General features: G+C 48.3%; 1 protein-coding gene across 3 annotated transcripts in view; it reads left to right on the forward strand.

Moving 5' to 3' along the window:
* Positions 1-1,602: 1,602 nt before the first annotated feature.
* Positions 1,603-25,941, forward strand: part of LOC147623275 (uncharacterized) — a 34,981-nt gene continuing 10,642 nt past the window's right edge. Inside the window, exons 1-6 of one of the 3 annotated variants that reach the window (XM_086821386.1) lie at positions 1,603-2,311; positions 2,504-2,701; positions 3,017-3,087; positions 3,178-3,270; positions 3,459-3,539; positions 3,636-3,778. In XM_086821386.1, the coding sequence (XP_086677512.1) occupies positions 1,747-2,311; positions 2,504-2,701; positions 3,017-3,087; positions 3,178-3,270; positions 3,459-3,539; positions 3,636-3,778 (1,151 nt within the window). In that variant the 5' untranslated portion in view covers positions 1,603-1,746. Of the gene's footprint in view, positions 2,702-3,016; positions 3,088-3,177; positions 3,271-3,458; positions 3,540-3,635; positions 3,779-25,941 lie in introns of all 3 variants that reach the window. The other 2 variants (XM_086821388.1, XM_086821385.1) reach the window with 2 other exon arrangements.

A 25,941-nucleotide genomic window follows, 5' to 3' on the forward strand; every position in this document is an offset into this window, starting at 1 on the left:
AAACTTGCTACCACACGCTCTTGAAGCGGCAATCGCCTTAAGTATTCCATTGGACCATTACAGGCGCCTGTCCATGTTGTAGATTTGGACACTATTGCTTCATATCGTGAATGTATGACCCTTTGGTGTATCTACCTTGACTCCTTGATGTAAGATAATGGTGGTAGCTCTTGTTAACCCTAGAAATGGGTTAACATCCCCAAGCAAGCTGCTTGTAGCAGGTTCAACCACTAGAGACCTATCACCCTGCTAACTGTTGTATACAAGATCCTTGTCAAAAGTGATTGCTTTAAGGATTTCTCTTGCTCTTTAGAAAGTGGTCTATAGGAAGCAATATAGATTCATAAAGGGAAGATCTATTTATGACAATATTTTAACTGCCATGAGTGATAGGTAGGGATGTGGCCAAAAGGACTAATAATAAATGCATCATGCTTCAGTTGGACCTGGAAAAAGGCATATGATAGGATACACTGGTCCTTTGTGGCTAGGGTTATGGAGAAAATGGGATTTGGTTTCAAAATAGCCTCTTGCATCTATACTCTTTCTTTTGGAGGCTTTTCTAGCCTTTTACTGAATGGCAGGATAGTAGGGGGTTTTGAAATTAGAAGGTCAGTAAGACAGGAATGTCCCCTTGCTCCCTTGCTCCCTTGCTCCTTGCAATTGCTTCGCATCCTCTTATTGTGGCCCTTTGAAAAGGGAGTGAAAGAGGGAGGATTACTGGACTGAAATTAAAAAGTGGGGAATTCAACGCTTTGCTGATGATTCCCTGCTTTGCTGATGGTTTCGTGCTTTTCTTAAGAGCAAATAATGACAATGTGAGGCAAGCCTTGTCCATAGTCCAGGAGTTTGTTGATGCCTTAGGCTCCAAATGCAATATTCTGAAGTCCAGATTAATTAGTTTAACTGAAGATAATGACTTTGATCTGGAAAGATGGGGCTGTGAGTGGTTAAGAGAGGTCAAATCATTAGGCATCTGGGAGCCCTCTTTGGGTAGATATCACCAATAAACAACTCTTTGAGTGGGCCATTGAAAGATTTCTTCAGAAATTAAAGAAGTGGGAAGGAGTAAGAGTTTCATTTTAGGATAGAGTAACCATATGTAATACTGTGCTGAATGCATATATTTGGGCCAAGAATAGTATCTCAAAGTGAAGCATCCTATTTACACATTTGTGGCTTTCATTGAGAACCCCCTGGGAACCAGAGCTGTGGTCAAGGTGTGGATTGGCAGATATGTTCTAGAAAAGAGACCTCCCGAAGGCTACACCACTGAAGTGATGATGATTGCTTGCATGCAACTTGGATATCATGTGTCTTGGAGCCAATCTTCTTTTGTGTGGGAATAGGATAGATGGGATATGTTATGCAAGTTGCTAAATTGTAATGTAAAGGAGTTGGAATAGTCTCCGGGGTTCAATTTGGGGCCCATGGTTTTTGTAAAGCTTTCCTGTGGTTATATAATAATATAATAATTAACTTTCTCCCAAAAAAAGAAATTATTTAATAAAAAAATGTTTGGGACCCACTTATGCTATCACTTGCCTTCCATTACAATAGGCCAAAAATTAATAACAAAATGATGTATTCGTAGCAAACAAAACCTTAGGGAGAGGACCTTTCAACCGACAGTTAACTAACTCTACACACTCGCTCTCTTGCTTTCTCCTATCACACATCTTCTTCAATTGAACCCTAATTTTCTCATCGATCGCAGGCCTCCTGTGAGTGCATTTTTGCAAGGCCATGACTCGCATCTACTTCAAGCCCCAAGGGGGCTCCAATCGAGGCAACAGCAGCAGCAACAAAGCAAGGAAACCCTACACTAAAGGAACCCAAGTGCAGCAAAACCAACAACAACAAGAGGCTATGAAGCAAAATGGAGCTGTTCACGGCCATGGTGATGGGTGGAGAAGCAAGCTGGAGCCAACTGCCATAGAGCAGATTGCAGATGGGCTGGAAAAGATGGTCCTCTCATGGACCCATCAACCCAACAAGGGCGAACATCATCACCTTGATGTTGATGATGACCATGTCCATGGCCATGGTCCTGATGACCATAGGTTGCTCTCTTCTGATGCCATCAAATCAGCCACCATGGAAATGCTTGAAGATGGAGAATTTTCCATAGGCACCAAGGAGACCACTATCAGCTTTATCCATCATCAACAACAACATTGTCAACGTCACCAACCACATCAACATCACCGGAAAACCCTCATCGTTGACACACTTGGCGATGCAGATGGCTTCATGCAGGATATCATGAGAGGCGATGTTATCAAAAACAGCTTGCTTAGCATACAAAACAGTGAGTGTGATGTCATTGATTATCGAATGGGCAGTGCTGTCAGTGCTCCCTCGGCTTTGTGGTACTTAACCCCAACCCTAGCTTTGCCCTATACCCTAAACTATGGCAAGGACTATGTGAAAACTCAGCAGACAGGTGGGGACTTTCAAACAACCATGTGTGATGATGATGATGATGATGATGATATTGCAGATGATAAGAATATGAAGCAAGGCGAAAAACGAGGTAGAAGACGTTGGAAGTGTAGTGTGGAAGATGGTGAGGTTGCTTCTGATGGTGCTGCTAGTGGTGGAGAGAAATTGCAAGGTGACAGCACTGCATCAGAGAAGATCTCATGCAAGCTTGAAACTGGGGGCTCCAAAACTTGGAGTGAGACAGTGGAAATCAATGGTGAGTTTTCTTAATCAACAATAATATTAAGAATACATAGATTACGGCCATAGAATATTAGTGGCCCCCTGTCAACATAGTATTAGTGGCCCCCTATCAACACGAGATGCACAGACACATGGACTCACAGGGCACCGTCATGATGACTTCTAAGTAAGTTGCCACCTTTAAATGCCCATGGAGGATAGGCACTAGGCATCAGGCACTAGAGGCCATTGGTCCCTCGCATTGGAGACCAGCCCTGTCATCCCAGAACCAAGAGGGAAGGGTTGCACATGCAATATTTACTTAAATTGTCTGATGGATTTCTCCCAGGTGGAAACAAGATTAAGGACCTGCTCGGTAGGAAGCTTTCTGCACTGGGGAATGGCTTCCTTTCTTCTCAGGTATGCCATTGCATATTCACATATATTCACCTGCTTGCTGGTTTTATTACATGGATATTTGATATGAGATTTCTTGATCGCAATACATAGGGGACAGAAAAGCTCAATTCTGACTACTATAAGAAGAAAGTCGAGGAGCTTCAGATTGCTCTACTAGAATGTGCCATGGAGTATGAAGTAAAGGTAGTTTTCTTTACAAGTCCTTATATATTGCAGCATGTAGTGGATTCCTGGCTCATACCCCTATGTAAAACGGAGGTATATGGGTTTTTTTGATGGTCACGCATGCACCTACACATCTAATTTTCTTAAGCTTTTTGACATGTTTATGTATGTCAATGTGATAAACAGTTACATCCATGGGTGTGCAGATTGTGGAGACGAAGATGAAAGCACTGCAGGCGACATCTCATGAACAAAAAATCAAACCCAGCAAAGAGAAGGCTAGAGAGGTAAGATCAAGTGGGGGAAAGGAGACCAACGTAAGGTGAAACTGATGAGTTTAGCTACATCTTGTGAATGCATTAGCCAAGGTTTTGTGAATGCAGGAAATCGAAAATGGTCACGGAGATAAGCTCAAAGAGAGACGGGATGCTCAGAGGGTGGAGTATCTTAAGAAGCAACTTTCTCGACTGCAACGTGAGAAGGCAGTGGCTGCTCGAGAGCTTAATGATCTCAAAAAAAGAGAGAGGTCCCTTCTACACCTGTCTCTCATATAAACCCTCTGCATCAAATCATGCGTGTGGGCGCGCACAAACACACACACACACACACACACACACACACACACACAAACAAACAAAGAAAATGTGGTGATTTAAAGCCATTGGTCATAGATGAAAACCACGTGCTGTTGGTATGTGTTGCTGTTGATTTAGCCTCTGAGCGAATTTGCAAACGCTGCCCAACTTTTGATTGCTTGGCCTGCTTCAAGTCTTTTGTCTGTGAGCACAAGTTTTCTTGGCTACAATTCATTGGGCATTTGCTGCTGCCCTTACTTCTAAGGGCAATTCATTTGCCTCACCCTTCCCGTGTGTGCAGGTCTCAGTGTCCTACCTGGGCTGTAATACTTCCTGCCTAGGCTTTGCAAACCTCTAATCCCAATATCTGGTTTTTCTTTTATCTTTTTTTTTCCCCCCTAGGAAAGTTACTGAGAAAGCAGCCGTAATGGCTAAGTACAAACTCGTCCCCAAATGGGAAGCGAGAGTCAAGATGCATAAAAGGGGAGGATGCTCTTCTCCTCCGGCTGGCCACTCTAGGAGGAGAAGGCTATCTCATACAAGGGGGGGAGGGGGAAACAACCATAGAGGTGGTCTATAGTGCCAAGTGGGCTCGCCACCACTATCAGTAGGAAATGGACCGTGATGCCAGATCCTCAGGAAGGCCTCCTGGCGCTTCCGCATGCGGCCTCAGCCACCCCAAAGCTGCCCCCACTGACTGCGGAGGGTACGAATGATATCGAGCCAGATGCTTTGGATGGACTCCGTTGGCGGGGTGAGGGTGCCTTCAATGGCTTCATTGCATCGAGGTCTCTAGATGTGCCATGTAACTATATTGTTGCAAATCTCCCATCTCTGGCTAGAACCTGGAGTCTAGCGACCTGTAGGTGGAGCTGGAATTGGCATTGCAGAAATATGAAGGTGAGAGACCTAAAGGGCTGGTCCCCCACCCTCCTCCTCATATGGATGATGACCGTGGCCTCAATGGCCCAAGCAATTGTGCCTACGTAACAATGCGGGTGAGCTTGGAGGGCCTGATCCATAGTGAAAATGTGTAGTATCCTTTGCGAAACTTATTGAGCCTTCGGGAAATCCCAAAGACAATGATGCTGAGACTCCTGGGGATGGCCGCACCTTGAACATAATGCTGGTCTACCCCCAATGGCAAACCAAGTGCCAATTGCCAAGCTCCTATGTGCCAGTTGCCACATGGAGAGAGTGATCTTCCGCTCTCCCATAGCCTCCACTTCCAAAGATATGAGAGTGTGTGCGGCGGGAGGCCCTGGGACTGCCAGTTTCCTGTTGCTGCTAGAGTGCCCTCAACCTTTGACATCTGAATCCTTCAGTCCAACCGTGTAGTGTATGCTAGGCGTCTCCTCACTGTCCTTTGGATCATGCCATGTCCACTTTCTTTAGTCCCACTAGAGACACGTGAGAGGCCGGCCCTCCCAAATCCATAACCGTGAGAGTCTCTCTGTGGCCACCTTGGCCGGTGGAGAGTCGATGTGCCACTTGTGCATGAAAACCAATCACCCTCACCCTCTTCAAGGTGCATCCCCTAAAATCTTCTAAGGGGGGTCGCCGCTCTCTCCAATCTACCATGCAGCCCAATAGAGAAGGTGGGTAAGGCGGAGCTCTCATCCGCACCATGAATGCCGCATCAGGGCATCGCGGTGAGGGCCCAACTTTAGAGAAGTTAACACGGTTATTCTTTGGCCTTGCGTGAAGCAGAATGTGCATCAGTTCGTGTGCCATTGACAGATTTGCCAAAAGTCAAAGCCTAATTTGTGAAAAGCGGCAGGAAAGCTTCACCCATTCACCCTCTTCCAGTTCTCGACTCGCCGTGGGAGGACATTTCCATGGATTTTGTGGTGGGTTTGCCGAAGAGGTTCCAGAATGATTGTATTTTGACTGTGGTGCACCGGCTCAGCAGCTCAGCAAACAAACACACTTGATCGCTTTTGCAAGACGGATGCGGATGCACACGAGGCAGCTCACCTATTTATCAAATAATTTTTTCGTCTTCATGGGCCCAGGGCTTCCAAAGAGGATTGTTTCTGATTGTGATCCGAAGTTCACAACTTTTTGGAAGGCACTCTTCTATGGATTAGGAACAAAGCTGCAGTTTAGCACAGCCTTTCATCCTCAGCCTGATGGGCAGATGGGAAGCATGAACAAAACAATGATCACTATGCTTTGGTGTTTCTACCAATAACACCAAACCTTGTGGGGGGAATTCCTTCCTCTCGTGGAACATTCCATCAACGATACGGTGCAAGTGTCAACAAAGAAGACGGCATTTGAGGTAGTTTATGAGCGGCCGATTATCAACCCGATGACTCAAGTCTTGGAGACAGCTACAGGTCATTATGGCATAGGCCGGTTGGTGCAGGACATGGATCAACTCTTGCGAAAAGTTCGAGAGGAGATCAAAAACTCCGAGGCTAAACAGGTCAAGCAAGCAAATAAGCATCAATGGGAGAGCAACTTCAAGGAAGGGGATCGGGCCTATTTGAAGATCCAGAAGCAGTGGCTTACAGAATTTGGTGAAGTTCATTCGAAACTTGCTCCGAAGATCATGGTCCTGCTTTGAGCGCTCCTCCTGATGAAGACGAGCCAGAACTCGTGGGGGATGATGGCGGTCTCCAGGAGATATTGGTGCCTGAGTTGGTGGTTCTGCATCAGTATAAGCGTGGGACGCGACGCCAGAAACTCCAGTTTCTCCTAAAGTTTAAGGGTTATCCTGTGCAACAGGTAGTGTGGTTTGATGAGGACCAAGTTCCGGGTCGAGTCATTATCACTTTTGGTGGTCTATAAGGATGTGATGCAGCTGAGGACATCTGCAAGCTTAGTAGGGGAGAATGTGATACACTTGCAGGTGGGGGAGAATGTGATACACCTGCAGGTGGTCTGCCAGGCGAACCACCATTCCAACAGCGGCGGCGGGTGATGTGTTAGTGGCACCCAGCGAGCCCCATCCGACTAGCAGGCCGGCTAGGACCCGATGACGGTGGGTGATGTGCAGTGGCACCCAACCAGCCCCATTCGACCAACAGGCCGACCAAGACCTGACGACCTGCCCAGGGACCTATAAATAGGGACCCTTGGGGAAGGGTTTTTATGCATTGCGAATCACTCTCTCCTGTGTGTTTCCAAAGTGCGAGCGAGTGTGTCTGTTTACCTCTACATGTGTGCGTGTGTGGTGTATCAAGGGCGACTCTCTTGTACACTTGGAACTCGGTCATAAATGGTGGTGAGCCTGGGCTTTCAGGGCCACCTCCTGGAAGGTGTGTTGTAATAAAGCTTGTGCTTGTATCACTGTTCTCTGCTGTGCATTTCTCTCATTTACAGTGAAACCGATCCCGTCAAGTGGGAAAGACTCAGTTGGACACCCACACGCTTAATAGCACAACTTTAAAACCACAAATATGAAATGGACAACTTAAAATAACTTGAACTTTAAATGAACAGAAATGGAAAGATGGACACCAGCACTGGGGCCGGAACGGGCCGACCCCCCCCTCAATATATGATATATTTATTGGGAGTATTTAATGAATACAATGCTCCATGGGTTCTGAGAACCAGATAATGTCCATGTACATATGAAAACAGTACCAAACAAATAGGCTCGGATTTCGATGAAGAAAACTCGAAGCAGAACGACCACTAGTGTGGTCCAATCTCTACGGTCCTGTGCTTTCACTGGACTCCGCGGAGAGCGCCTCACTGGTGTTCCGAGACCACGCACAAACAGGCGCTCTCGTACTAACGCCTGGCTCTCCCGATCTCAGCACCTTTGGACCGAGGTTCTCCAATAAAGCTTGGACAACCCGGCACCGAACGGGTGTGGCCGTAGAGGGATGAATCCCTTATCAGATTTAAACATTAAATGCTTTACTCAAATCTGAAAATCACTTACTTGTAGTTGGTTGATAAAAGACCAAAACTTGCGGAATGATGAAGCCACTCAGGTGATGCGAAGTCTTCCTTGTAGAACACCCGTGGAGATGATGTACCGCCACAAAGGACACAGCCGCCTCTTGCCTGGTTGCTACAAGTGGGGACAGCCGCCAGTAATCACAGCCGCTTAATGTAGCACCAACTTGTAAAAGGGAAAAACGACTGGTTGCAGTAGTGAACACAGCCGTCAGTATGAAAAGGTGGCGCAGCAGTCTGGAGGTAACGGCCGCCTGCAGAAGGAAAGGCAGCGTAGCCTTGCTAGAAATAGAAACACACAGCCGCCTGTAGAAAGGCAGCCGTCAGCCTTTGGTGCAGTCGCCTGTAGAGATGGACATACACAGCCGCCTGTAGGGAGTTTGGCGCAGGCAGCAGCAGCATAAGCACCCCTCCCCTGCAGAATTCAACGCAGCCACCAGCAATATATTCAGCCGCCAGTAGAGAGACATGCGCAGCCTGTGTGTAGCACACCTGCAGTCTGTGCTGGCCGCCTGTAGGAAAAGAGGCGCAGACTGTCAGTAGTAGCTGCCTGTGGAAAACATGCGCAGCAGTTTCATGGCCGCCTGGGGAGTATGCGCTGCTATTCTGCAGGAGATGGCAGCCGATTCTCACGTAAGATGAAGCGATGGGTGATGGATCAACGCCAGGTAGATGCGATGAGGTACCACGCTTGAAGGAAGGAGCTTTTTTAAATAATATTCAAAGTGGAGTTAACCTTGGTCATACCCACGTTTGCATGTGGGGGATTAGTGGGGGTGGGTGACCATGCCCACCCCCACACTCACTTAAAAGTGAGGCTCCCCACCTTGGCCCCAAAGTGGGTGCCCAAAGGGGGTGCCCACTTTTAAATAAGTGTGAACCCCTAACCTTATAAATCAAAGGGTTAGAATTTAAAACATTAAAACAACATGTACCATATACTTACCACCTGTTCACATGCACTGAAACTCGTCAGAATACAGGGCAGACTTCACGACTCACTGGCAGGCGTCCCCGCTCAGTAAGTAACACGTCAAGCAGGCAAACACACAAATACATGTCATGCGAAAACAGTTTCAAGCATACAAATCATGTGTGCATGTGCAAATAATAACATGGACATATCTCCCGTTCATGGAACATGTACAAAATATCTGTCGGCACAAAATTGGCACGACATAAAACATAAAAACCTGGTCTTCCTATGGAGTGACAGTCCCATAGGTAAGACACAGTTCCAGGCACGAGTCTCCCTATGGTGTGACAGTCCCATAGGCGAAACACGGCACGAATACTGGCTCTTCCATGGCGTGACAGTCCCATGGATCGAACACAGTCCAGGTCATACACGGGTGGCACTGATCTGGCTCCCGTCCATACGACACCATCCTGCTAACACACGGGTGGCACCAGTCTGGCTCCCGTCCATGTCAGCAAAATTACTGGCCTCTTCACATGAGACACCGGCCTGGCCTCAAGTGAACGAGACGCAAAAACTAGGAATGGACCAAATGGTCGGCCAATTGGTGACATACAGGTACTTGAGGGCATAAGGCTTTACAAGGAGAGGGTTGCGGTGCAGCCGGAGCAGAGGGAGCTGCAGGGGGGAGAGTCAAAGTGGACGGCAAGGGATGTGGGGGGAGGCTGGGGTGTGTGTGTGTGTGTTGGAGGATGAGGGATGGGCAAGGGCTGAGAAGGTTGGGTAGGGGAAGAAGGGTTCACCTGCGGGGTTTGGATGGGGGGGGGGTGCAAGGATGGGCCCGTCGAAAGTTCTGGAGGGTCAGCGAGTGTCTTGGGAAACTGAAAGCCTGGAGGGGGATCTCGACGATGTAATGGTCTTTAAATGGGGGGGCCGAGGGTCCTCCAAGGTACTTCGGGGGGCCATCATTGTTGGGGGGGGGGGGTGTTGCTGAGATAAATGCTCGTAACAGCTCTGTGACACAACCGTATCCTCCTATATCTTGCTAGCTTGGCGGGCCTGGCAACGCCGCTCTGCTCTCTAGAAGTCGGCTGGCAATTCCGCCTCAAGCTAGTGGTCAGCCACTCTTTCCTGCTGGTCTCAACCAAAGTCGGGTCTGGTGCTCTGGTGGTACCTGGGGGCTTGTGTCCCACCCACCTCCCTTGGGGAGGATCTGAGCTGGGGCTGCGCCGGGGGGGGGGGGGGGGGGGTGGGGGGGGGGACTATTGGAGGCGGCCTCTTGGATTGCCGATGAGGACAGGCTCTAGCAAGGTGTCCCATCTGTTGGTAGATGTAACATTGGCCCAGGAGGCCAGAGTACTCAACTCTTTGCAAAATAGGGTCCCCTCGAAGACTAGGGAGCGATATGGTATGAGGTACTGACTCCGGAGAGGCAATGCAGATATGAAGGGATGGAATCTCAACCGTCCGTGCAAGAACTGAACCACCGGTTTTGGGGGGGGGGTTGTTAGAAGTCATCTCCTGTCTATATATATACACCAGGGCCTCTGTTGTGGGTGTCTCGCCCTCTGTAGGTGTCTTATCATTTTTCCTCACTCCCCGTATTTTTCTCCCATCTTTCCCTATTTTTCCCATTTTTTCTGTGGCTTGGGAGGCATCCCTGAGTTGGCAAGATGTCCTTGTATGTAGCCGACTGCAGCTGTTTGCGTGTCCTGATGCTGGCCAACTGTGTGGACACCTTGTTGGTGCTGGCCGACTGTACACTGTATTGGCCGACTGGTTTATAACCAGTCGTGGTGGACATGCCCCTGTCGGCTGCCCTACAGCAGGCCGACTGCTGTTGGGGGGCCATATAAAATGGCCCCCAGCCCCCTTGTCACCATTGTATCATTTCCGGGATCTTCTTGTGTATATAGAGCAGAGTTACACGCCTCTACCACTCTCTCTCTTGTGCTGTTATTTTTTTTGCATTGCGTTTTGCTCGTGTTCTCAGATCTGGTCGTCATCGCTGCTGCGTATTTTGACATGGTATCAGAGCCTAGGCTCTAGATAGTTCTTGGGATTTGTGTGAGCAAGAGGGGGACTGTTGTGTTGCTGATTGGTGGACTGTTCGGGACTGTTTGGGAAGAGGAGAAGCAAGAGGACGGCAGGCTGATTTGCTGGACAGCCACTTGCAGGTGTTAGTTCTTCTTTGTTCCCACTCACCGACCCTTTTCAGAGTACATCCCCGCAATGGCAGATCTGTTTGAGATGGCCGAGAGGCATGTGAAGATCCTGACACTCCCCCGTTCCCGGTGGACCGTCAGTTGGACGGAAACAACTACGGCATATGGAAGGTTATGATGGAATCTGTTTTGGAGTCTTACGACCTCGCTGATTTTGTCGTCGTTGGGGTTCCACGGCCGGAAATAGAGGAAGGGAAGTTACCGTCGATCCGAAAGGACCGGGAGGCTCAGACACAGATGTGGGATTGTATCAATGCCAGGGTCCGTTCGTTTATCTTTCTCAACTGCACACCGCAGGTAATCAATCATGTAAAGCATATGACGCTGGCCAGAGGCATATGGCAGCACTTGGCTTCTCTTTATAACAGGGTATCGCCCATGAAGAGGATTTCCTTGGAAGTGCAGATGCGGGTTATGAACTCTGCAAAGTCGTCGATGATGCGGGAGCACATTAACAAGCTGCAGGCCCTTCAGCAGGAAGTCCTCCAGGCTGGGAAGGAGATATCCTCAAAAGATATGGCCATTACTTTGCTGTCCCACTTGCCTGCTCAGTATTTCGCTTTCTACTCGTCTTTGATTACCAGTGGTAGGCTCAGCACCATCACGTGGGAGGAGCTTGTGCCCATGGTCTTGGACCAAGAGGAACGATTCACGAACCCTCCTCGGGGTGGAGGTTCGGAGGCCTTAACTGGCCAACGGTCGAAAGGCCGTAACATGGGCAAAGGGAAGGCTTCATCGGAGAAGTCTTCTGAGAAGAAGTCCGTTTACTGACCGCGAGAAACTAAAGGCAGAGAGGACCTGTAATGATTGTGGCGAGAAAGGCCACTATTGGAGGCAGTGTCCCAAGCGGAAGACCGAGAAGGGTGAAGATTCCTCAGCAGCAATCATGAAGACTCCGGCTTTTGTGCACCTGGAGGTGATAGACACCGATTGTGAGGATTATGTTGTTAATCCCTCATGTTGTGTACTAATTACTACTTAAGTACTTAACTTAGAACAAGAACCTTCAAAAGAACACTTGAAAGAAAATTGAATTGACTTGAATTGATTAAACTGAGTACAATAGGTCTCTTATATAGGAGATGAAGAGGCACATTTGAAGAGGTATGTCCTTAGACGAAAGGATACAACTTTAGGCTAAGGAATGTGTCTATTCGATGTAGAGGCACAACCATTCATCAAGGGATACAACCATTCGTCGAAGGGATGTGGCTATTCGATGAAGAGGTACTTCCTTTGGCGAAGAGTCGCAACCAGTCGAGGGTAGGGGTTTCCTTTGGCTGGTTACTCTTTGCATCTGCAACAGGAATCAGCAATGAAGAGAGAATCTGATATATACATACGTCACAATCGTGACATTCCCTCCCATTTAAAATAAAACCCCTGTGTTAAATGATAGACATCCATTTGTCAAAGAACTCCTGGAGAAGGTTAGGGTACTGCTGCATTTCTTCATCTGTTTGCCAAGTGGAATTAGACTCATCCAAGTCCATCCACTTCACAAGAAATTCTGTAGTCAACTTTCTTCTTGTTTCCTTCTGTCGTATGTCAAGAATTACTTTTGGAACAAGGATAATATGGTCATCTTCAATTTTTGGTACATATGAAGATAAGTCTGGAATAGGCGAGTCTCCTTGAACATACTGTTTGAGCCAAGAAATGTGAAAAGTCGGATGAATCTTTCCCCATGAAGGTGGAAGTTCCAACTTGTAACTGACAACTGAATTTTTCTTAAGAATCTTGAAAGGCCCATAGAAGCGAGGTCGCAACTTTGGAAAAACTGACTTCACTGTTTTGTAGCGGTGAGGTGCCACATATAACAAGACCAAATCTCCTTCTTGGAAATCTGCATGTCGACGATGCTTGTTGCCTGTTTTTGATATTTTTGTTGCACATGGACCAATTTATCTCGAACTTGCACAAGCACATCTTGCATCAACCAACTGATCTGCCAACGCCACTTTGTGTTGTAAAACAAAGTTTGTAGGCACAAGAGGAGTATGCCCATATGCTGCTTGAAATGGAGTTAATCCAATTGCTGAATGATGGGAATTATTATAAGCAAATTCCACGAGTGGCAAATAATCTTCCCATGATGCCAAACAGAATTGAATGTAATGTTGAATCATTTCCTCCAAAATTTGATTGACTCTTTCAGTGTGTCCATCTGTTTGAGGATGATAGGCTGAACTGAACAACAAATTCGTGCCAAGAGATTTGAACAAAGACGTCCAAAAATGTCCAGTGAACTTTGGATCTCTGTCAGAGATGATGGTCTTTGGCAAACCATGCAATTTGAAGACATGTTGCACGAACAATGACGCCACATCTGGGCTGAAGCAGCTTTCTTGCAAGGAATGAAATGCACCATTTTGGAAAATCGATCAACCACCACAAGAATCTGAGCATTGCCTTTGGATGAACGAGACAAGGTGGTGATAAAATCCATACTGATACTTTCCCATCTCTCATTGGGAACTGGCAACAGTTGAAGTAACCCTTGAGGAAGTTGTGGAGAGGCTTTCATTATCTGACATGAATGACAAGCTTTGACAAATTTGATAACATCTTGCTGCATCTGAGGCCAGAAGTATGTAACAGACAAAAGCTGATATGTCTTGTTGATAGCAGCATAAGGAACTTCATGATGCTCCTGAATAAGAATCTTCCGCAATGAAGTATTGTGAGGCACACAAATGCGATCAGAAAAGAACAGCAACTCATCCATGATAATGTAGGCTGCAAACATGCTCATTTCTGCAGGACTGGGATTAGAAGATTTGAGAGCACGGAACGCATCTCCAAAATCTCTATCAGTCAAATACTCATTTTTGAAACAAGCAGGGATTTCCATTTGCACATCTGTGATGGCAAAATTAATGGCTCGAGGCATGCGGCTTAAAGCATCTGCAACCACATTCTGAAGACCAGGAACATACTGAATAATCATGTGGAAATTAGCCAAGAATTCAACCCATCGGCCTTGTCGAGAGTTCATAACAGGCTGAGTGAAAATGTACGTCACAGATTGATGATCTGTACGTACAACTGAATCTGCTCCAAGAAGATAATGTCTCCAAGTTCGATAAGCATGCACGATTGCCAAAAACTCCTTATCATACACAGGATACCTGCTTTGAATGGCTGAAAACTTCATGCTGTCAAAAGCAATGACACGATCATTCTGCATCAAAACTCCACCAGAAGCACGATCTGAGGCATCTGTCATTATATCAAAGGGCTGAGTGGGATCTGCAATGGCCAAGACCGGGGTTGTCGTCAAGGCATGCTTGAGATCATTGAAGGATTGCTCAGCTTCCGAAGACCACTGAAGTTTGTCCAACTTTGTCAATTCTGTCAAAGGGGCAGCAATCTCTGAAAATCTATGCACCTTGTTGTGATAAAAGTTAGCAAGTCCGAAGAAAGATCGAACATCTGAAATGGTGAGAGGCAAAGGCCAATCCACAATCGCCTGAATCTTCTTAGGATCTACTGCAATCCATTAGCAGAAATGATGTGACCAAGATATTCCACATGGTTCTTGAAAAATTTGCTCTTCTTTTTGTTGATGTACAGCAAATTGGTGCGTAGTACTTCAAAGACAATCTGTAAATGCTCTTTGTGATCGACCATAGATCGGCTAAAAACCAGAATATCATCGAGATAAACGATCATAAACTTGTCCAAGTACGGCCCAAAAATTTCATTTATCAGGGTCATGAAAGTGGCCGGGGCATTGGTTAACCCAAAAGGTATGACCAAGAATTCATAATGGCCATATTTTGTCCGAAAGGCTGTCTTGTATTCATCACCATTACGGATACGAATTTTATGATAGCCGAACTTCAAATCAATCTTGGAAAACACCTTAGCACCAAGTAGTTGGTTGAACAACTCATCGATGCGAGGCAAAGGGAATTTGTTCTTGATTGTCAGCTTGTTGAGAGTACGGTAATCAATGCAAAGCCGCATTGATCCATCCTTCTTTTTGACTAGCAAAACCGGGGCTCCGAAGGGACTTTTGCTGGGACGGATGTGACCTTTGTCCAGCAACTCCTGCAATTGCTTTTGTATCTCCTGAGATTCAGAGTAAGAAACACGGTATGGAGCTCGGGTTGGAGGAGGTTGACCTGGGATAAGATCAATCGGGTGATCCACAGGATGACGAGGAGGCAATGTCGTCGGAAGATCATTCGGAAACAAATCCTGAAAAGGCCTGAAGAAGGGTTGCTCCAAGTAAGCAGTTGTTGATGACGAGGCTTGAGACTGCTCACTAGTTTCTCCTTCAATCTCCCGTAACATGACCAGGGATGTTGTACAGTCACGTTTGCGGACGAGGCGTTTGACTTGCAGGGCAGAAACAACAGTGATGGGTTTGGCACTGAAAAGGCCATGAAGTTCCAGCTCTCGACCATCATGATATAACTGGATTGAATGAGAACGAAAGCTGATCACCGGATCATATCGATATAGCCAAGATTGTCCCAATATTATGTCATAATGTAACAACAGCATCACTGAAAAATTAAGGTGATCTTGGTAATCTTGAATCTGGAACTGAAGTTGTTGCACCTTTTCGTTACAATTAAGGAAGGAACCATCAGCAAGCTCCACTTGAAAAGCATCCACAAAATGTCGGGTCTGTAGGCGAAGCTTGTTAACCAAAGAAGTGCCCACAAAATTAGTGGAACAGCCACTGTCCACCAGCACATTGATGGGATGGTCGCCAATGAAACCCAAAAGACTAAGGACTTGCTTGGAAAGATTCACCGGAACAGGGTTGGTACTTTGGCCATTAAGCATCAGGGTACTGAGACAAACTCAGAAACACGAACAGAACAAGCTATCTGTTTGTTTTTGTCTTTCACAGGAGGCGGGTCATGATCAGCATGGTGGCAACTGTCCACCTGAGAATTGCGCCGAGTGTTGGAGGGTTTAGGGCGCTGAGGACATTCATACCACCGGCGATCGCCAGAACAAATTGTGCAGAGGCCTGGGTGACTAGGTTGGGATGAAGTGGCAGTTGATGAAGAGGTTTGCTGTCCTGAAGAGGTTTCTCGCTTGAAGTTGCGCCGATCATTGCTGCGACGGTCCTGTCGAGACCGATCTCGGTTTCTGCTGCCAGAGGATTCGGTCTGAGAGGATCCTGCATTTGACGCGGCAGTTTGCACGGAAATGCTCGGCCGGAAGGACTGTGTTGTCCAGAATATGGTCGTCGAGAGTTGGGTTGTCCAGAATTGGGACGCTGGGGTTGGCTAGTCCCATTGGATCGATTCCGCTGGTAGGAACGGGCGCCGAAGGAAAAGTTCCTGGGAGGACGCCGGTAATCACTAATGCGCTCGATATACGAGATTGCTTCATCCAGGGTGGCAGGATTATACTTATGGACTTCGTCTTGGATCGTGGGTTCAAGCCCGTCAATGAAGCTGTGAAGCTGGTCAGAGGGGCTGAGTGTGTCTATCTCCAAAGCCAATTTTTGAAACTCTGAGATGTACGCGGCAAACGGAGCCAGTTTGACTCAGGCGGCGGAGAGAAGACCTGGCATGAAAGTTCGCATTGGCAGGCTCAAAAGCCTTGCGAAGAGCACACCGGAATTTATCCCACGTCGGAGTAGACTTGCCATCTGAAATCCTGCGTCGCCACCAAAGGAAGGCGGTATCTTTCAAGAGGGTACTGGCCAATGCCACCTTTTATTTTCGGGCAATTCGGTATTTGAGAAATAAACCTTCATCTTGTAGAGCCAGTGATCGATTAACTGCTTATCGCGGCGGCCATTGTAGGGCTCAGGTAACTTGATATCCATCTTTCGTGTTTGTGCTGTGGTCATTAATTTATACAAAAGTTTGAGTTCAACATTGTCTACCTCAGCAGTCGGATCGGGAGGAGTTAAGGGATTGTCCTGCTGGCCCACCGAGGATGATGATGATGATGTTGGAGAATGCGAACGACGCGCTCGCTGTGACTTCCTGGAGCCCTCGCGTTGATGTTGGTGCCGTTGTTGCATGTCCTCCATTTGTGATCTCATTGATGCCATACTGTCGAAAAGGGCCTTTTGCAAGTCCTCCATCCGTTGTTGAAGAGTGGTCATCTGCAAGGCCTCCATCTGAGGATCGGCGGGTGGCACGTTGTCGTGCGAAGTCGACATCTGGAGAACTCAGAGAGAGTACTGAGGTGAAGCAGGAAAGGTCCACCCGAAATGTAGGATGGAAGAAACAGCTGCTGGAGAGGCAATAATAACAGGATCCTCGTACTCGAAGTCGGGGTCTTCCACTTCCTCGGGATCATCCTCGGAGGTTATTGCGTCTGCTTCCACTTCTTCATTTGATTCCGCCAAAGAACTGGGCACCGGAGATAATGGAGTATAGTCGGGGACGAAGATCTCGCAGTAGAATGTCACAGGAGGGCGCATGGAGGAGATATTGCGGAGGCCATCCACACTACACTCTGGAAGAAAGTGTGCCAACTGCGGGTACCGTGACAGAAAATACTCGAAATGAGTAAGATGCAGTGGCTCGCAGGTGAGGAAAATAGTCCAAATCGCCCAAGTGTCGGGTTCGGTTACATGCGGGCTGCTGACATGTATGCGGTACACCTGAGAGGCCGGGGATGTTGGGATAGGAGAGGCCGGAAGACTTGGAATCCACCCAGCATCGGCGGGAAGTGGCACTGATTCCGGAGTGGGGGCACGAGAAGAAAAGCCTCGAGGATCTCGTCGATGTAACTCAGGGAAGAGATGTGCATGTCGGGTTCCTCCGGAAAGTTGTCCATGAAGCATGCACGTAGAGGGCGAGAGCGTGCAGATTATGTGGTGTGGGCAAAGCCAGGAGAACCCACGAACAGCCAGGAGGGTGGTCGCCAAATCGCTGGGAAGACGGAGGCGAACAAGAAGAAAGTGACATCCTGACAGCCGCGGGGGGGGGGGGGTGGTGGTGGTTGCCGAATCGCCAAGGGGTGGCGGTTCACACCAGCGCACGCCCGTTGGTTTTGTTTTGTTTTTTTTTTAAAGAGAGACCCACGTGGCAATGCATGTATTAAATTTTTTTGTATTGTTTTTGAAGGTGCAAAGGTGACGCGTCACCGACTGGAAGGGGTGCGCCGCTTCGAAGGCCTGGACGCGTCGCCGACTGGATGGAAGGAGGTGCGCCGCTTCGAAGGGCTGGATCGCGTCGCCGACTGGAGGGTGCGCCGCTTCGAAGGGTGTGCTGCCAGCAAAGCGAAGAGGCGGGCAGTCGCTAGTCGGCGGGTGAACTCAGGGTCGGCCGCTGCATGTATCAACGAGGGCTCAGAACCGGCAGCTGCTCCCAGCAAGCAAGGGCTCACGCTAGCAGCGAACGAGGCGAAGAGGGGGGAATTCCATATTCGGCAGCGAGAGGGGCAGTTCCCGCCATGTTGCACGCCTAACACCACCGGTCAGTAGGGAGGGAGGGTAGTCCGGATATTCAGCAAGGATTCCCTCACTGCAATACACACGATGCGTGCGTGTGTGGGTGAAACCTTTTTGGTTTTTGTTTACATCACTAAGAGCAAGGATTTACGCCAAGTCCACCATCGCTCCGCTTCTTCCATACAACACCGAGAGGAGGGGTGGATGAGGGAGTGCCGCGGAGAGGGTGAGGGCTTCACAACCCACGGGTAGGAAAAAAAATTTGCTCTGATACCACTGTGAGGATTATGTTGTTAATCCCTCATGTTGTGTACTAATACCATTCATCAAGGGATACAACCATTCGTCGAAGGGATGTGGCTATTCGATGAAGAGGTACATCCTTTGGCGAAGAGTCGCAACCAGTCGAGGGTAGGGGTTCCCTTTGGCTGGTTACTCTTTGCATCTGCAACAGGAATCAGCAATGAAGAGAGAATCTGATACATACATACGTCATAATCGTGACACCGATGTTTCATTTTCTTCAGGCAGGGAGGAGGTTGGAGGATTCTCCGCAACGGATACTCAAGAGTGGATTCTAGGCAGTGGTGCTTCCAGGCACATGACTCCTTCCCGTTCAAATTTACAGGATCTCTGCAAGTATTCTGGTCACATCCTTACCGGGGATACATCCACTATCTCAGTTCACAGTGATTGCAGGTTGGAGATAGTTCGCGATGGCAGAGGGGGGAAGCATTCCTCCTAGGTGTTGTATGTTCCGTCACTTGGTTTTCATCTGTTGTCAGTGCATCAGGTTTGCAAAACTGGCGTACGGGTGGAGTTTGATGAGCATTTTGTTGCTCTTCGGGACAAAGCAACAGGCCAGGTGGTTTTGGAAGGTGGAGTGGAGAATGGAGTTTACAAGCTTTCAGCACTCTCTCTCCCAGGTCCTCAGGTTTGTGATGATGAGTGGCAGTCTGGTAATGGCCACTTAAGTGTGGATACGCTGTAGGTGCAGGCTTTCCGGGACCAGATGGTGGATAGCTTGCCAGTAGATGGTAGCAGTTGGTAGGAACTTTCCAGTACTGATGTTTGTGGTTCTTGTGTTCGTCAGTCAGAGGAAACTGAACAGGTAACTTATGCTTTGATGCCTCGTAGTATTCGGGACAAAGAACCTCCTGTAGATGAGGATGTTCTTTCCACGGGGACCTTTCTAAAAGCCAGGCAGGTGGCAGTTGATTACTTGCAGAAGGAGGTGCATACTCCTGGCTTTGTGGTTCCGGATTCAGAGGGGGTGGTTGATAGGTTTCAGAAGGCCTTGCATGGTCTTCAACAGGTTTCTAAGACTAGGCTTTGCACCGTAACAGGTGTTGATCCTTGTGAGCAGTGTGATGCCTCTTTTTTTCTTTTCCCCCCGAGAAAAGATCCTTTCGTTAGTTATAAAAAAACGCCCATTGGGCTACAAAACCCTCTCCTGCTCATAAGAAGGCAGAGCAGAGATCCAATCAAGGCAGCTAGGGAGACTCTCCCTAGGTGCAAAAAAGTACAGATAAAAGTACAAATAACTGAGAGGCTATATCATACAATAGGAGGGGGGAAAATCCAAACGGGTGGCCTGTAGTGCCAACGGGGGTACCCGCGTGTAGAGTATAGAAAGGGCCGCTGCGCCAAGTGGTGTGGAAGGCCTGGCGCCGCAAGATCGCTCGATCCGAGTTGCCCGCGGATGCGGTCATACTGTCCCGCAGGGTGTGAATCAACTCCTGCCAGATAGCCCAAACAGTCTCTGCTGGTGGCTCCAGTCTCCCCTCAAAGGCCTTGAAACAACGGGCTCTCCAGGTGAACCATATGGTGAGGCTGCTGAGGAGCTCCCATCGTCGTAAATCCCTCTCCTGTGTCCAGACGGCGGACGAGAAATCCAGTGAAGGAACAAGGCGAGGCTGGCCCCTAATGAATCTGATGGCCTGGCTGTCCTGCTCCGTCTCGTATCCCAGAGCAGGCCCTGACGAAGTCGACCAAGCAGCGGCTCCCTATGTATACATGCCCTCTGGAGAAAGGGGGGCCAAAATGCGCAGCATCCTCAGCCAAATCTGCTGCGCCTGTGGACAGTCCCATAGGCAATGTCTGTGTGTCTCCAATGGGTGGCCGCATCGGACGCACGCCGGCGAAAGGCCACTGTAGACAAGCCAGGAGCCAACTACAGAGCCCCTGTGGGCAACCAGCCAGTGGAAAGCCAAGATCCTGCGTGCCTGTCGGCTAGCCTAGAGCCTGGTCCAAAAATCCTCCAGGAACTCCTGTGAGAGTCCCTGTAGCCGCCAATGCTCCGATGCAGCTGGAGAGACCATCCTCCTCGCAGTCAAGATATGCCTCCCCAACCGAACAGTGTACTGGAAAAAGGTGATCTCTGTGGTCTCGGGGGACGCATAAGGATCATGCCACTCGTACTCGCCAGGGTCCCATTGGAGCCGGGCCAAGGGGCGTGCAGCATATGCCTCCATGCCCATATGCGCCAATCAGAGTCCACATCTGCAGGGTCTGGATCAATATGCCACTTCCGAGAAGCGGCGGCCACTACCCGTATCCTCTGAAAGATGCACTCTGCAACCAAAGGCGACTTCGCCTCCACTCTCTGAAGTCTGCCCTCATCCTGTATCTCATAGTAGAGGCATCTACCATCCTCAGTGCAAGCTCTGACAGCAATCAGGATCTCCAACTGTGTAAAGGCTCCCATCCACCGTGGGACCGCTGGCTCGAGCGGCGAGAACCACTCCTCAGTGAGTGCCTCCTGAATGTCATCCCTCATAATCAGCCCCCCTCTGAAGTGACTCAGCCTCTCCGCCTGGATCTCCTCCGAGAGACTGCAAAAGGCCTGCCAATCTCCAAAACTGCGTGCTGGACCTGCCGCCAATGGCATATGACCCTGCTCTATGCGTACCGCGGGGCTCCAGATGAGCGGCTGTCTGGCCCGCTCCTCATCACAAGTGGAGGTCTCTGCAAAAGCCCCGGTCTCAGCAGCTCCCAAGCTCGCAGGATGCTCAAGGCAAATCTGTCCTCCCATCCTCTACTGAGGCTTGTCCTCCTCATCTCTATGAAGATCCACTGTATCTCTGGTGCCCAAGTGCCCCCTGCTGGGGGAGCTCTAGCCTGCAGCCGCTGAAAAAGAAGCTCCTTCCAAGGCTCAGTGCCTGGAAGCAGCCCCCGAACAATAAGCTTCCCCAACAAGGCTCTACTCTGATCAGCTGGATCTATAATGCCCAAGCCCCGCTGGGCCAGCGGAAGAGTAATAACTACCCAAGCAACCTTAGCCCGGGCCGGCTGACCATCCCGCCTAGACCAAAGAAAGTTCCTGAAAAACCTCTGTATACCTGGCTGATGCAAGAGCTCAAGAAGATCCAGCAAGACGTGATGTACCACATAGTCGCTAAAAGCACCTGATTTGTCACCACCACTCTCCGAGCCAAGGATAGCCGAGCTGTACTCCAATATAAAAGCTTCTTCCGAATGCTCAGAAGAAGCGGGGCGATCTGCTGCTCAAGTAACAAATCAAGTCCAATCTTACATCCCAGATACCGCACTGCTGTGCCAAGAGGAATCCATCTAAAACCCAGGTCTGGGCTCCATGCCGGAGCGGGAGCGCTACTGATCCAAAAAGCCACTGTCTTGCGCCAATTGATCAATGCTCCCGAAGCCACACCAAAAACCTGTAGCGACTGCTCTGCCCTCTGTAAATTGGCCTCCTGGCCATGCAGAAACAATCCCGTGTCATCAGCAAACTCAGAAACGAGCAAGTCCTCACCCCGGACTGGAAGCTGGAGTCCTCTCAAACCAACATCCTCTGCCGTCAGATACATGCTCATAGCCTCTGCAAAGAAAAGAAAAAGGAACGGGGCGAGAGGCCATCCCTGACGGACTGATCTGGTCAGCTCAAAACTCGGCCCCCGTCCTCCTGCCATCAACACCTGGCTACGAGCTGTGGAATATAGAGCCGCCACTCCTTGAATCCAGTCTGGCTCAAAACCCAGGCGAAGCATAGTGCCCTCTAGGAAACCCCAATTGACTCTATCGTATGCCTTCTCAAAATCGAGAAGCATCACGACCAAGTCCTCACCGAGAAATCTAGCTCGGGCCGTCGCCTCCCAGAAGGTGAAAATGTTGTCAAGGATACTGCGCTCCTTGACGAATCCTGTCTGGATAGCATGAATCAGCTCCCCAAGGAAGGGCTGGATCCTCAAACTCAAGGCCTTTGCTAGGACCTTGTAGGCAGTATTGAGAATTGTAATAGGCCTCCAATGCCGAATATCATCTGACACTCCCTTCCCCTTGGGGATAAGAAAGATCAAGCCCTCTGAAAAACTCTGTGGCATCACCCTAGTGTCCAAAACATACTGAAAGCCCCTGCGGAGGCTTGGCCCCAAAAGGTCCCAATAGCGCATAAAAAAGGCAGGCGTCAATCAACTATGACGCGGAAGGACCCTCAAAGCCTCAGCAAGCTCATCCTCTGAAATGATGGAGTGAGTTAGATTAATCAGGCTTTCATGTGGGAGACATACACAGAGAAGAAGGAAGAGAGAGAGAGAGAGAGACATATGTGGGGATAAGTCAACTCATCAAGTGTGAGTGTGTGACTCCCCTATCACACATGTATATTTGCACTAGTACACATAGTGCACTTAGTACATTAAAAGTACTAAGTGTACTATGTACTAAAACTTATGGGCTAGTACACACTATAAGGGTGGGCATAATGCCTTTACCCCAACAACCTCCCACTTAAAGGCAAAGTGCCCTTAAATGAAGGAAAAGAAAAATCAGCATGTACATGATAATATACAAGGCCATATCAAGGCTGAAACTGGCCTTATCCAATGCCCATCAAGTGTCTGCAATGAGCAAATCGCTCTGGAGGCAAACTCTTTGTCAACAGATCAGCCGGGTTGTCATCCATATGAATCTTAACAAGCTGAATTTGCTTGTTCTCTATCACCTCTCTGATGAAGTGATACTTCACATCCACATGCTTCGTCTTTGCATGAAAGACAGGGTTCTTTGCCAACTGGATGGCACTCTGACTGTCACAATGCAACAATGGAATATCCCCTGTATAACCCAAATCAACCACTAACCGAGATAGCCATAATGCCTCCTTGCAAGCCTCTGTGGCTGCAATATACTCGGCCTCTGTAGTAGATAAGGCAGTGCACTTCTGCATCTTGGATATCCATGACACAGCACCTCCTGTGAATGTAAACACATAACCGGTAGTAGACTTCCGGTTATCTGGATGACCGGCATAATCCGAATCCGTGTAACCATGCACTAATGCATCCTGTTTGCCAAAGCAAATGCACATATCCTATGTGCCCTTCAGGTATCTCATGACACCTTTCACTGCTTCCCAATGCTTCTTGCGAGGGTTGGCCATGTATCTAGAAACCACTCCCACTGCAAATGCAATGTCCGGCCTGGTAGCAACCATGGCATACATGAGACTGCCACAAGCTGAAGCATACGGAATCTTGGCCATATCAGCCCTGCCACTATCTGACTGTGGGCTGTCCATAGCATTGAGTTTCACATATGGAGGCAAAGGAGTACTAGTCTTCTTCCCCCCTTCCATATTGAACCTCTGCAAAACTTTGCCAATGTATTCCTTCTGAGACAAATACAACACATGCTGATTTCTGTCCCGAAGTATCCGCATACCCAAAATGTGGTTTGCATCACCCAAATCCTTCATATCAAAGGTTTGATGCAGCCTCTTCTTCAAGGCATCCATCTCTTTACGAGATTTCCCGGCAATCAACATATCATCAACATACAAGATGAGGATCAATAGACTGCCATCCAAAGCTTTCTTGGTGTATAAGCAGTGATCTATGTCACTTCTCTTGAAATCCTGGGATTTCATGAATGTATCAAATTTATGATACCATTCCCTTGGTGCCTGTTTGAGCCCATAAAGACTCTTTTTCAGCTTGCATACAAGCTTCTCCTTTCCATTCACTGCATAACCCTCTGGCTGTTGCATATATATCTCCTCATGGAGATCACCGTGAAGAAAAGCAGTCTTCACATCCATCTGAATCAAATCCAGATCATCATGAGCAACCAAAGCTAATACAGCTCTAAGTGTGGTCATTTTGACCACTGGAGAGAAGATCTCATCAAAGTCCACACCATATTCCTACTTGAAGCCCTTAGCCACTAACCTGGCTTTGTATCTTGGCTTTGCATCAGGTGCAACTTTGAGCCTGTAAACCCACTTGCATGGCAAAACCTTCTTGCGCGTAGGCAAATGCACCAACTTCCATGTTCCATTTTTGTGCAGAGAATCCATCTCTGACTTCATAGCACGCTCCCAAAGAGCCTTGTCTGCCCTCTATAAAGCCTCCTTATAACATGAGGGCTCCCCACAGTCAGTAAGCATCAAGTAGTCAACCCCTGGAACAAACCTGTCAGGGGCTCTGGAGGGTCTTGTGGACCTCCGTACCCAATGACCATCATTTGCAGGTTGCTGTCCAGCCTGCATATCACCTATTGGTGGCTCTTGTTCCATGCCATAAGGTTGAAATATCATGCCCGGTATCTCCTCTAACTGTGGGATATCCATAGGGATATCTTCTGCCATCTCTGGCTGTCCATTTGGACCATTTTCAGCACCATTTAAGGGCTGGTTTTGCTGCTGTAATGGCTGATTTACAGCCCTTGGTTGTTGTCCATGATGTCCATCATCATCAAAGATGACTCTGCCAGGCTCCTGTTGCCTTGCAGGCTCCTTATACATGCATGTTTCCTCAAAAATGATATCATTGCTGCGTATAATCTTTCTATTCACTGGATCCCAAAGTCTATACCCCATTTCACCTCTGTCACCATATCCTAGGAATATGCATTTGTGAGACTTAGGATCAAGTTTGGTGCGTATTTCCCTGCGTATGTGCACGTACGCAACGCAACCAAACACTCTCAAGTGCTTGTAGGACGGAGGCTTCCCTGTCCATACTTCCTCTGGCACTTTCCCACCAAGCCTCATGTTAGGTGACCTGTTTATAAGATGAACGGCTGTCATAACAGCTTCAGCCCAAAAACCATCAGGTAATGCAGCATGTGATAACATAGAACGGACCTTCTCCTGAATGGTCCTGTTCATCCTCTCTGCTGTCCCGTTTTGTGGAGGATCATAAGGAGTAGAGAGCTCTCTCTTGATGCCTTTAGCATCACAAAAGTCCTGAAACTGTTTGGACATATACTCTCCACCATTGTTGGAACGCAAAGCCTTCAGTGTTTTGCCAGTTTGATTCTCAACAAGAGCAACAGACTTCTCAAACACTGAGAATGTATCACTCTTCAAACGAAGAGGATAAACCCACACCTTGCGTGTGGCATCATCAATAAAAGACACAAAGTATTTTGCCCCTCCCAAAGAAAGCTGAGGCATCTCACATACATTTGTATGCACAAGCTCTAACTGAGCATCTTTCTGTCCAAGAGCTTTCTTGTGGGGGCACTGGAGTTGCCTGCCATATATACAATGCTCACAAAACTGAAAACTTGAGAACTTTAGAGAAGGCAAGTAACCAAAACGAGACAATTGCTCCATTCCTTTGACACTCATGTGTCCCAACCGGCTATGCCACATAGAGATTTCCGGCAGCTCGGTTGCATTTACATTAGCATGGTGACAAACACCAG

Source organism: Cibotium barometz, chromosome 27 (genome assembly GCF_041138505.1).
Source record: "Cibotium barometz isolate CiBa-2024 chromosome 27, ASM4113850v1, whole genome shotgun sequence".
Taxonomy (NCBI): domain Eukaryota; kingdom Viridiplantae; phylum Streptophyta; class Polypodiopsida; order Cyatheales; family Cibotiaceae; genus Cibotium; species Cibotium barometz.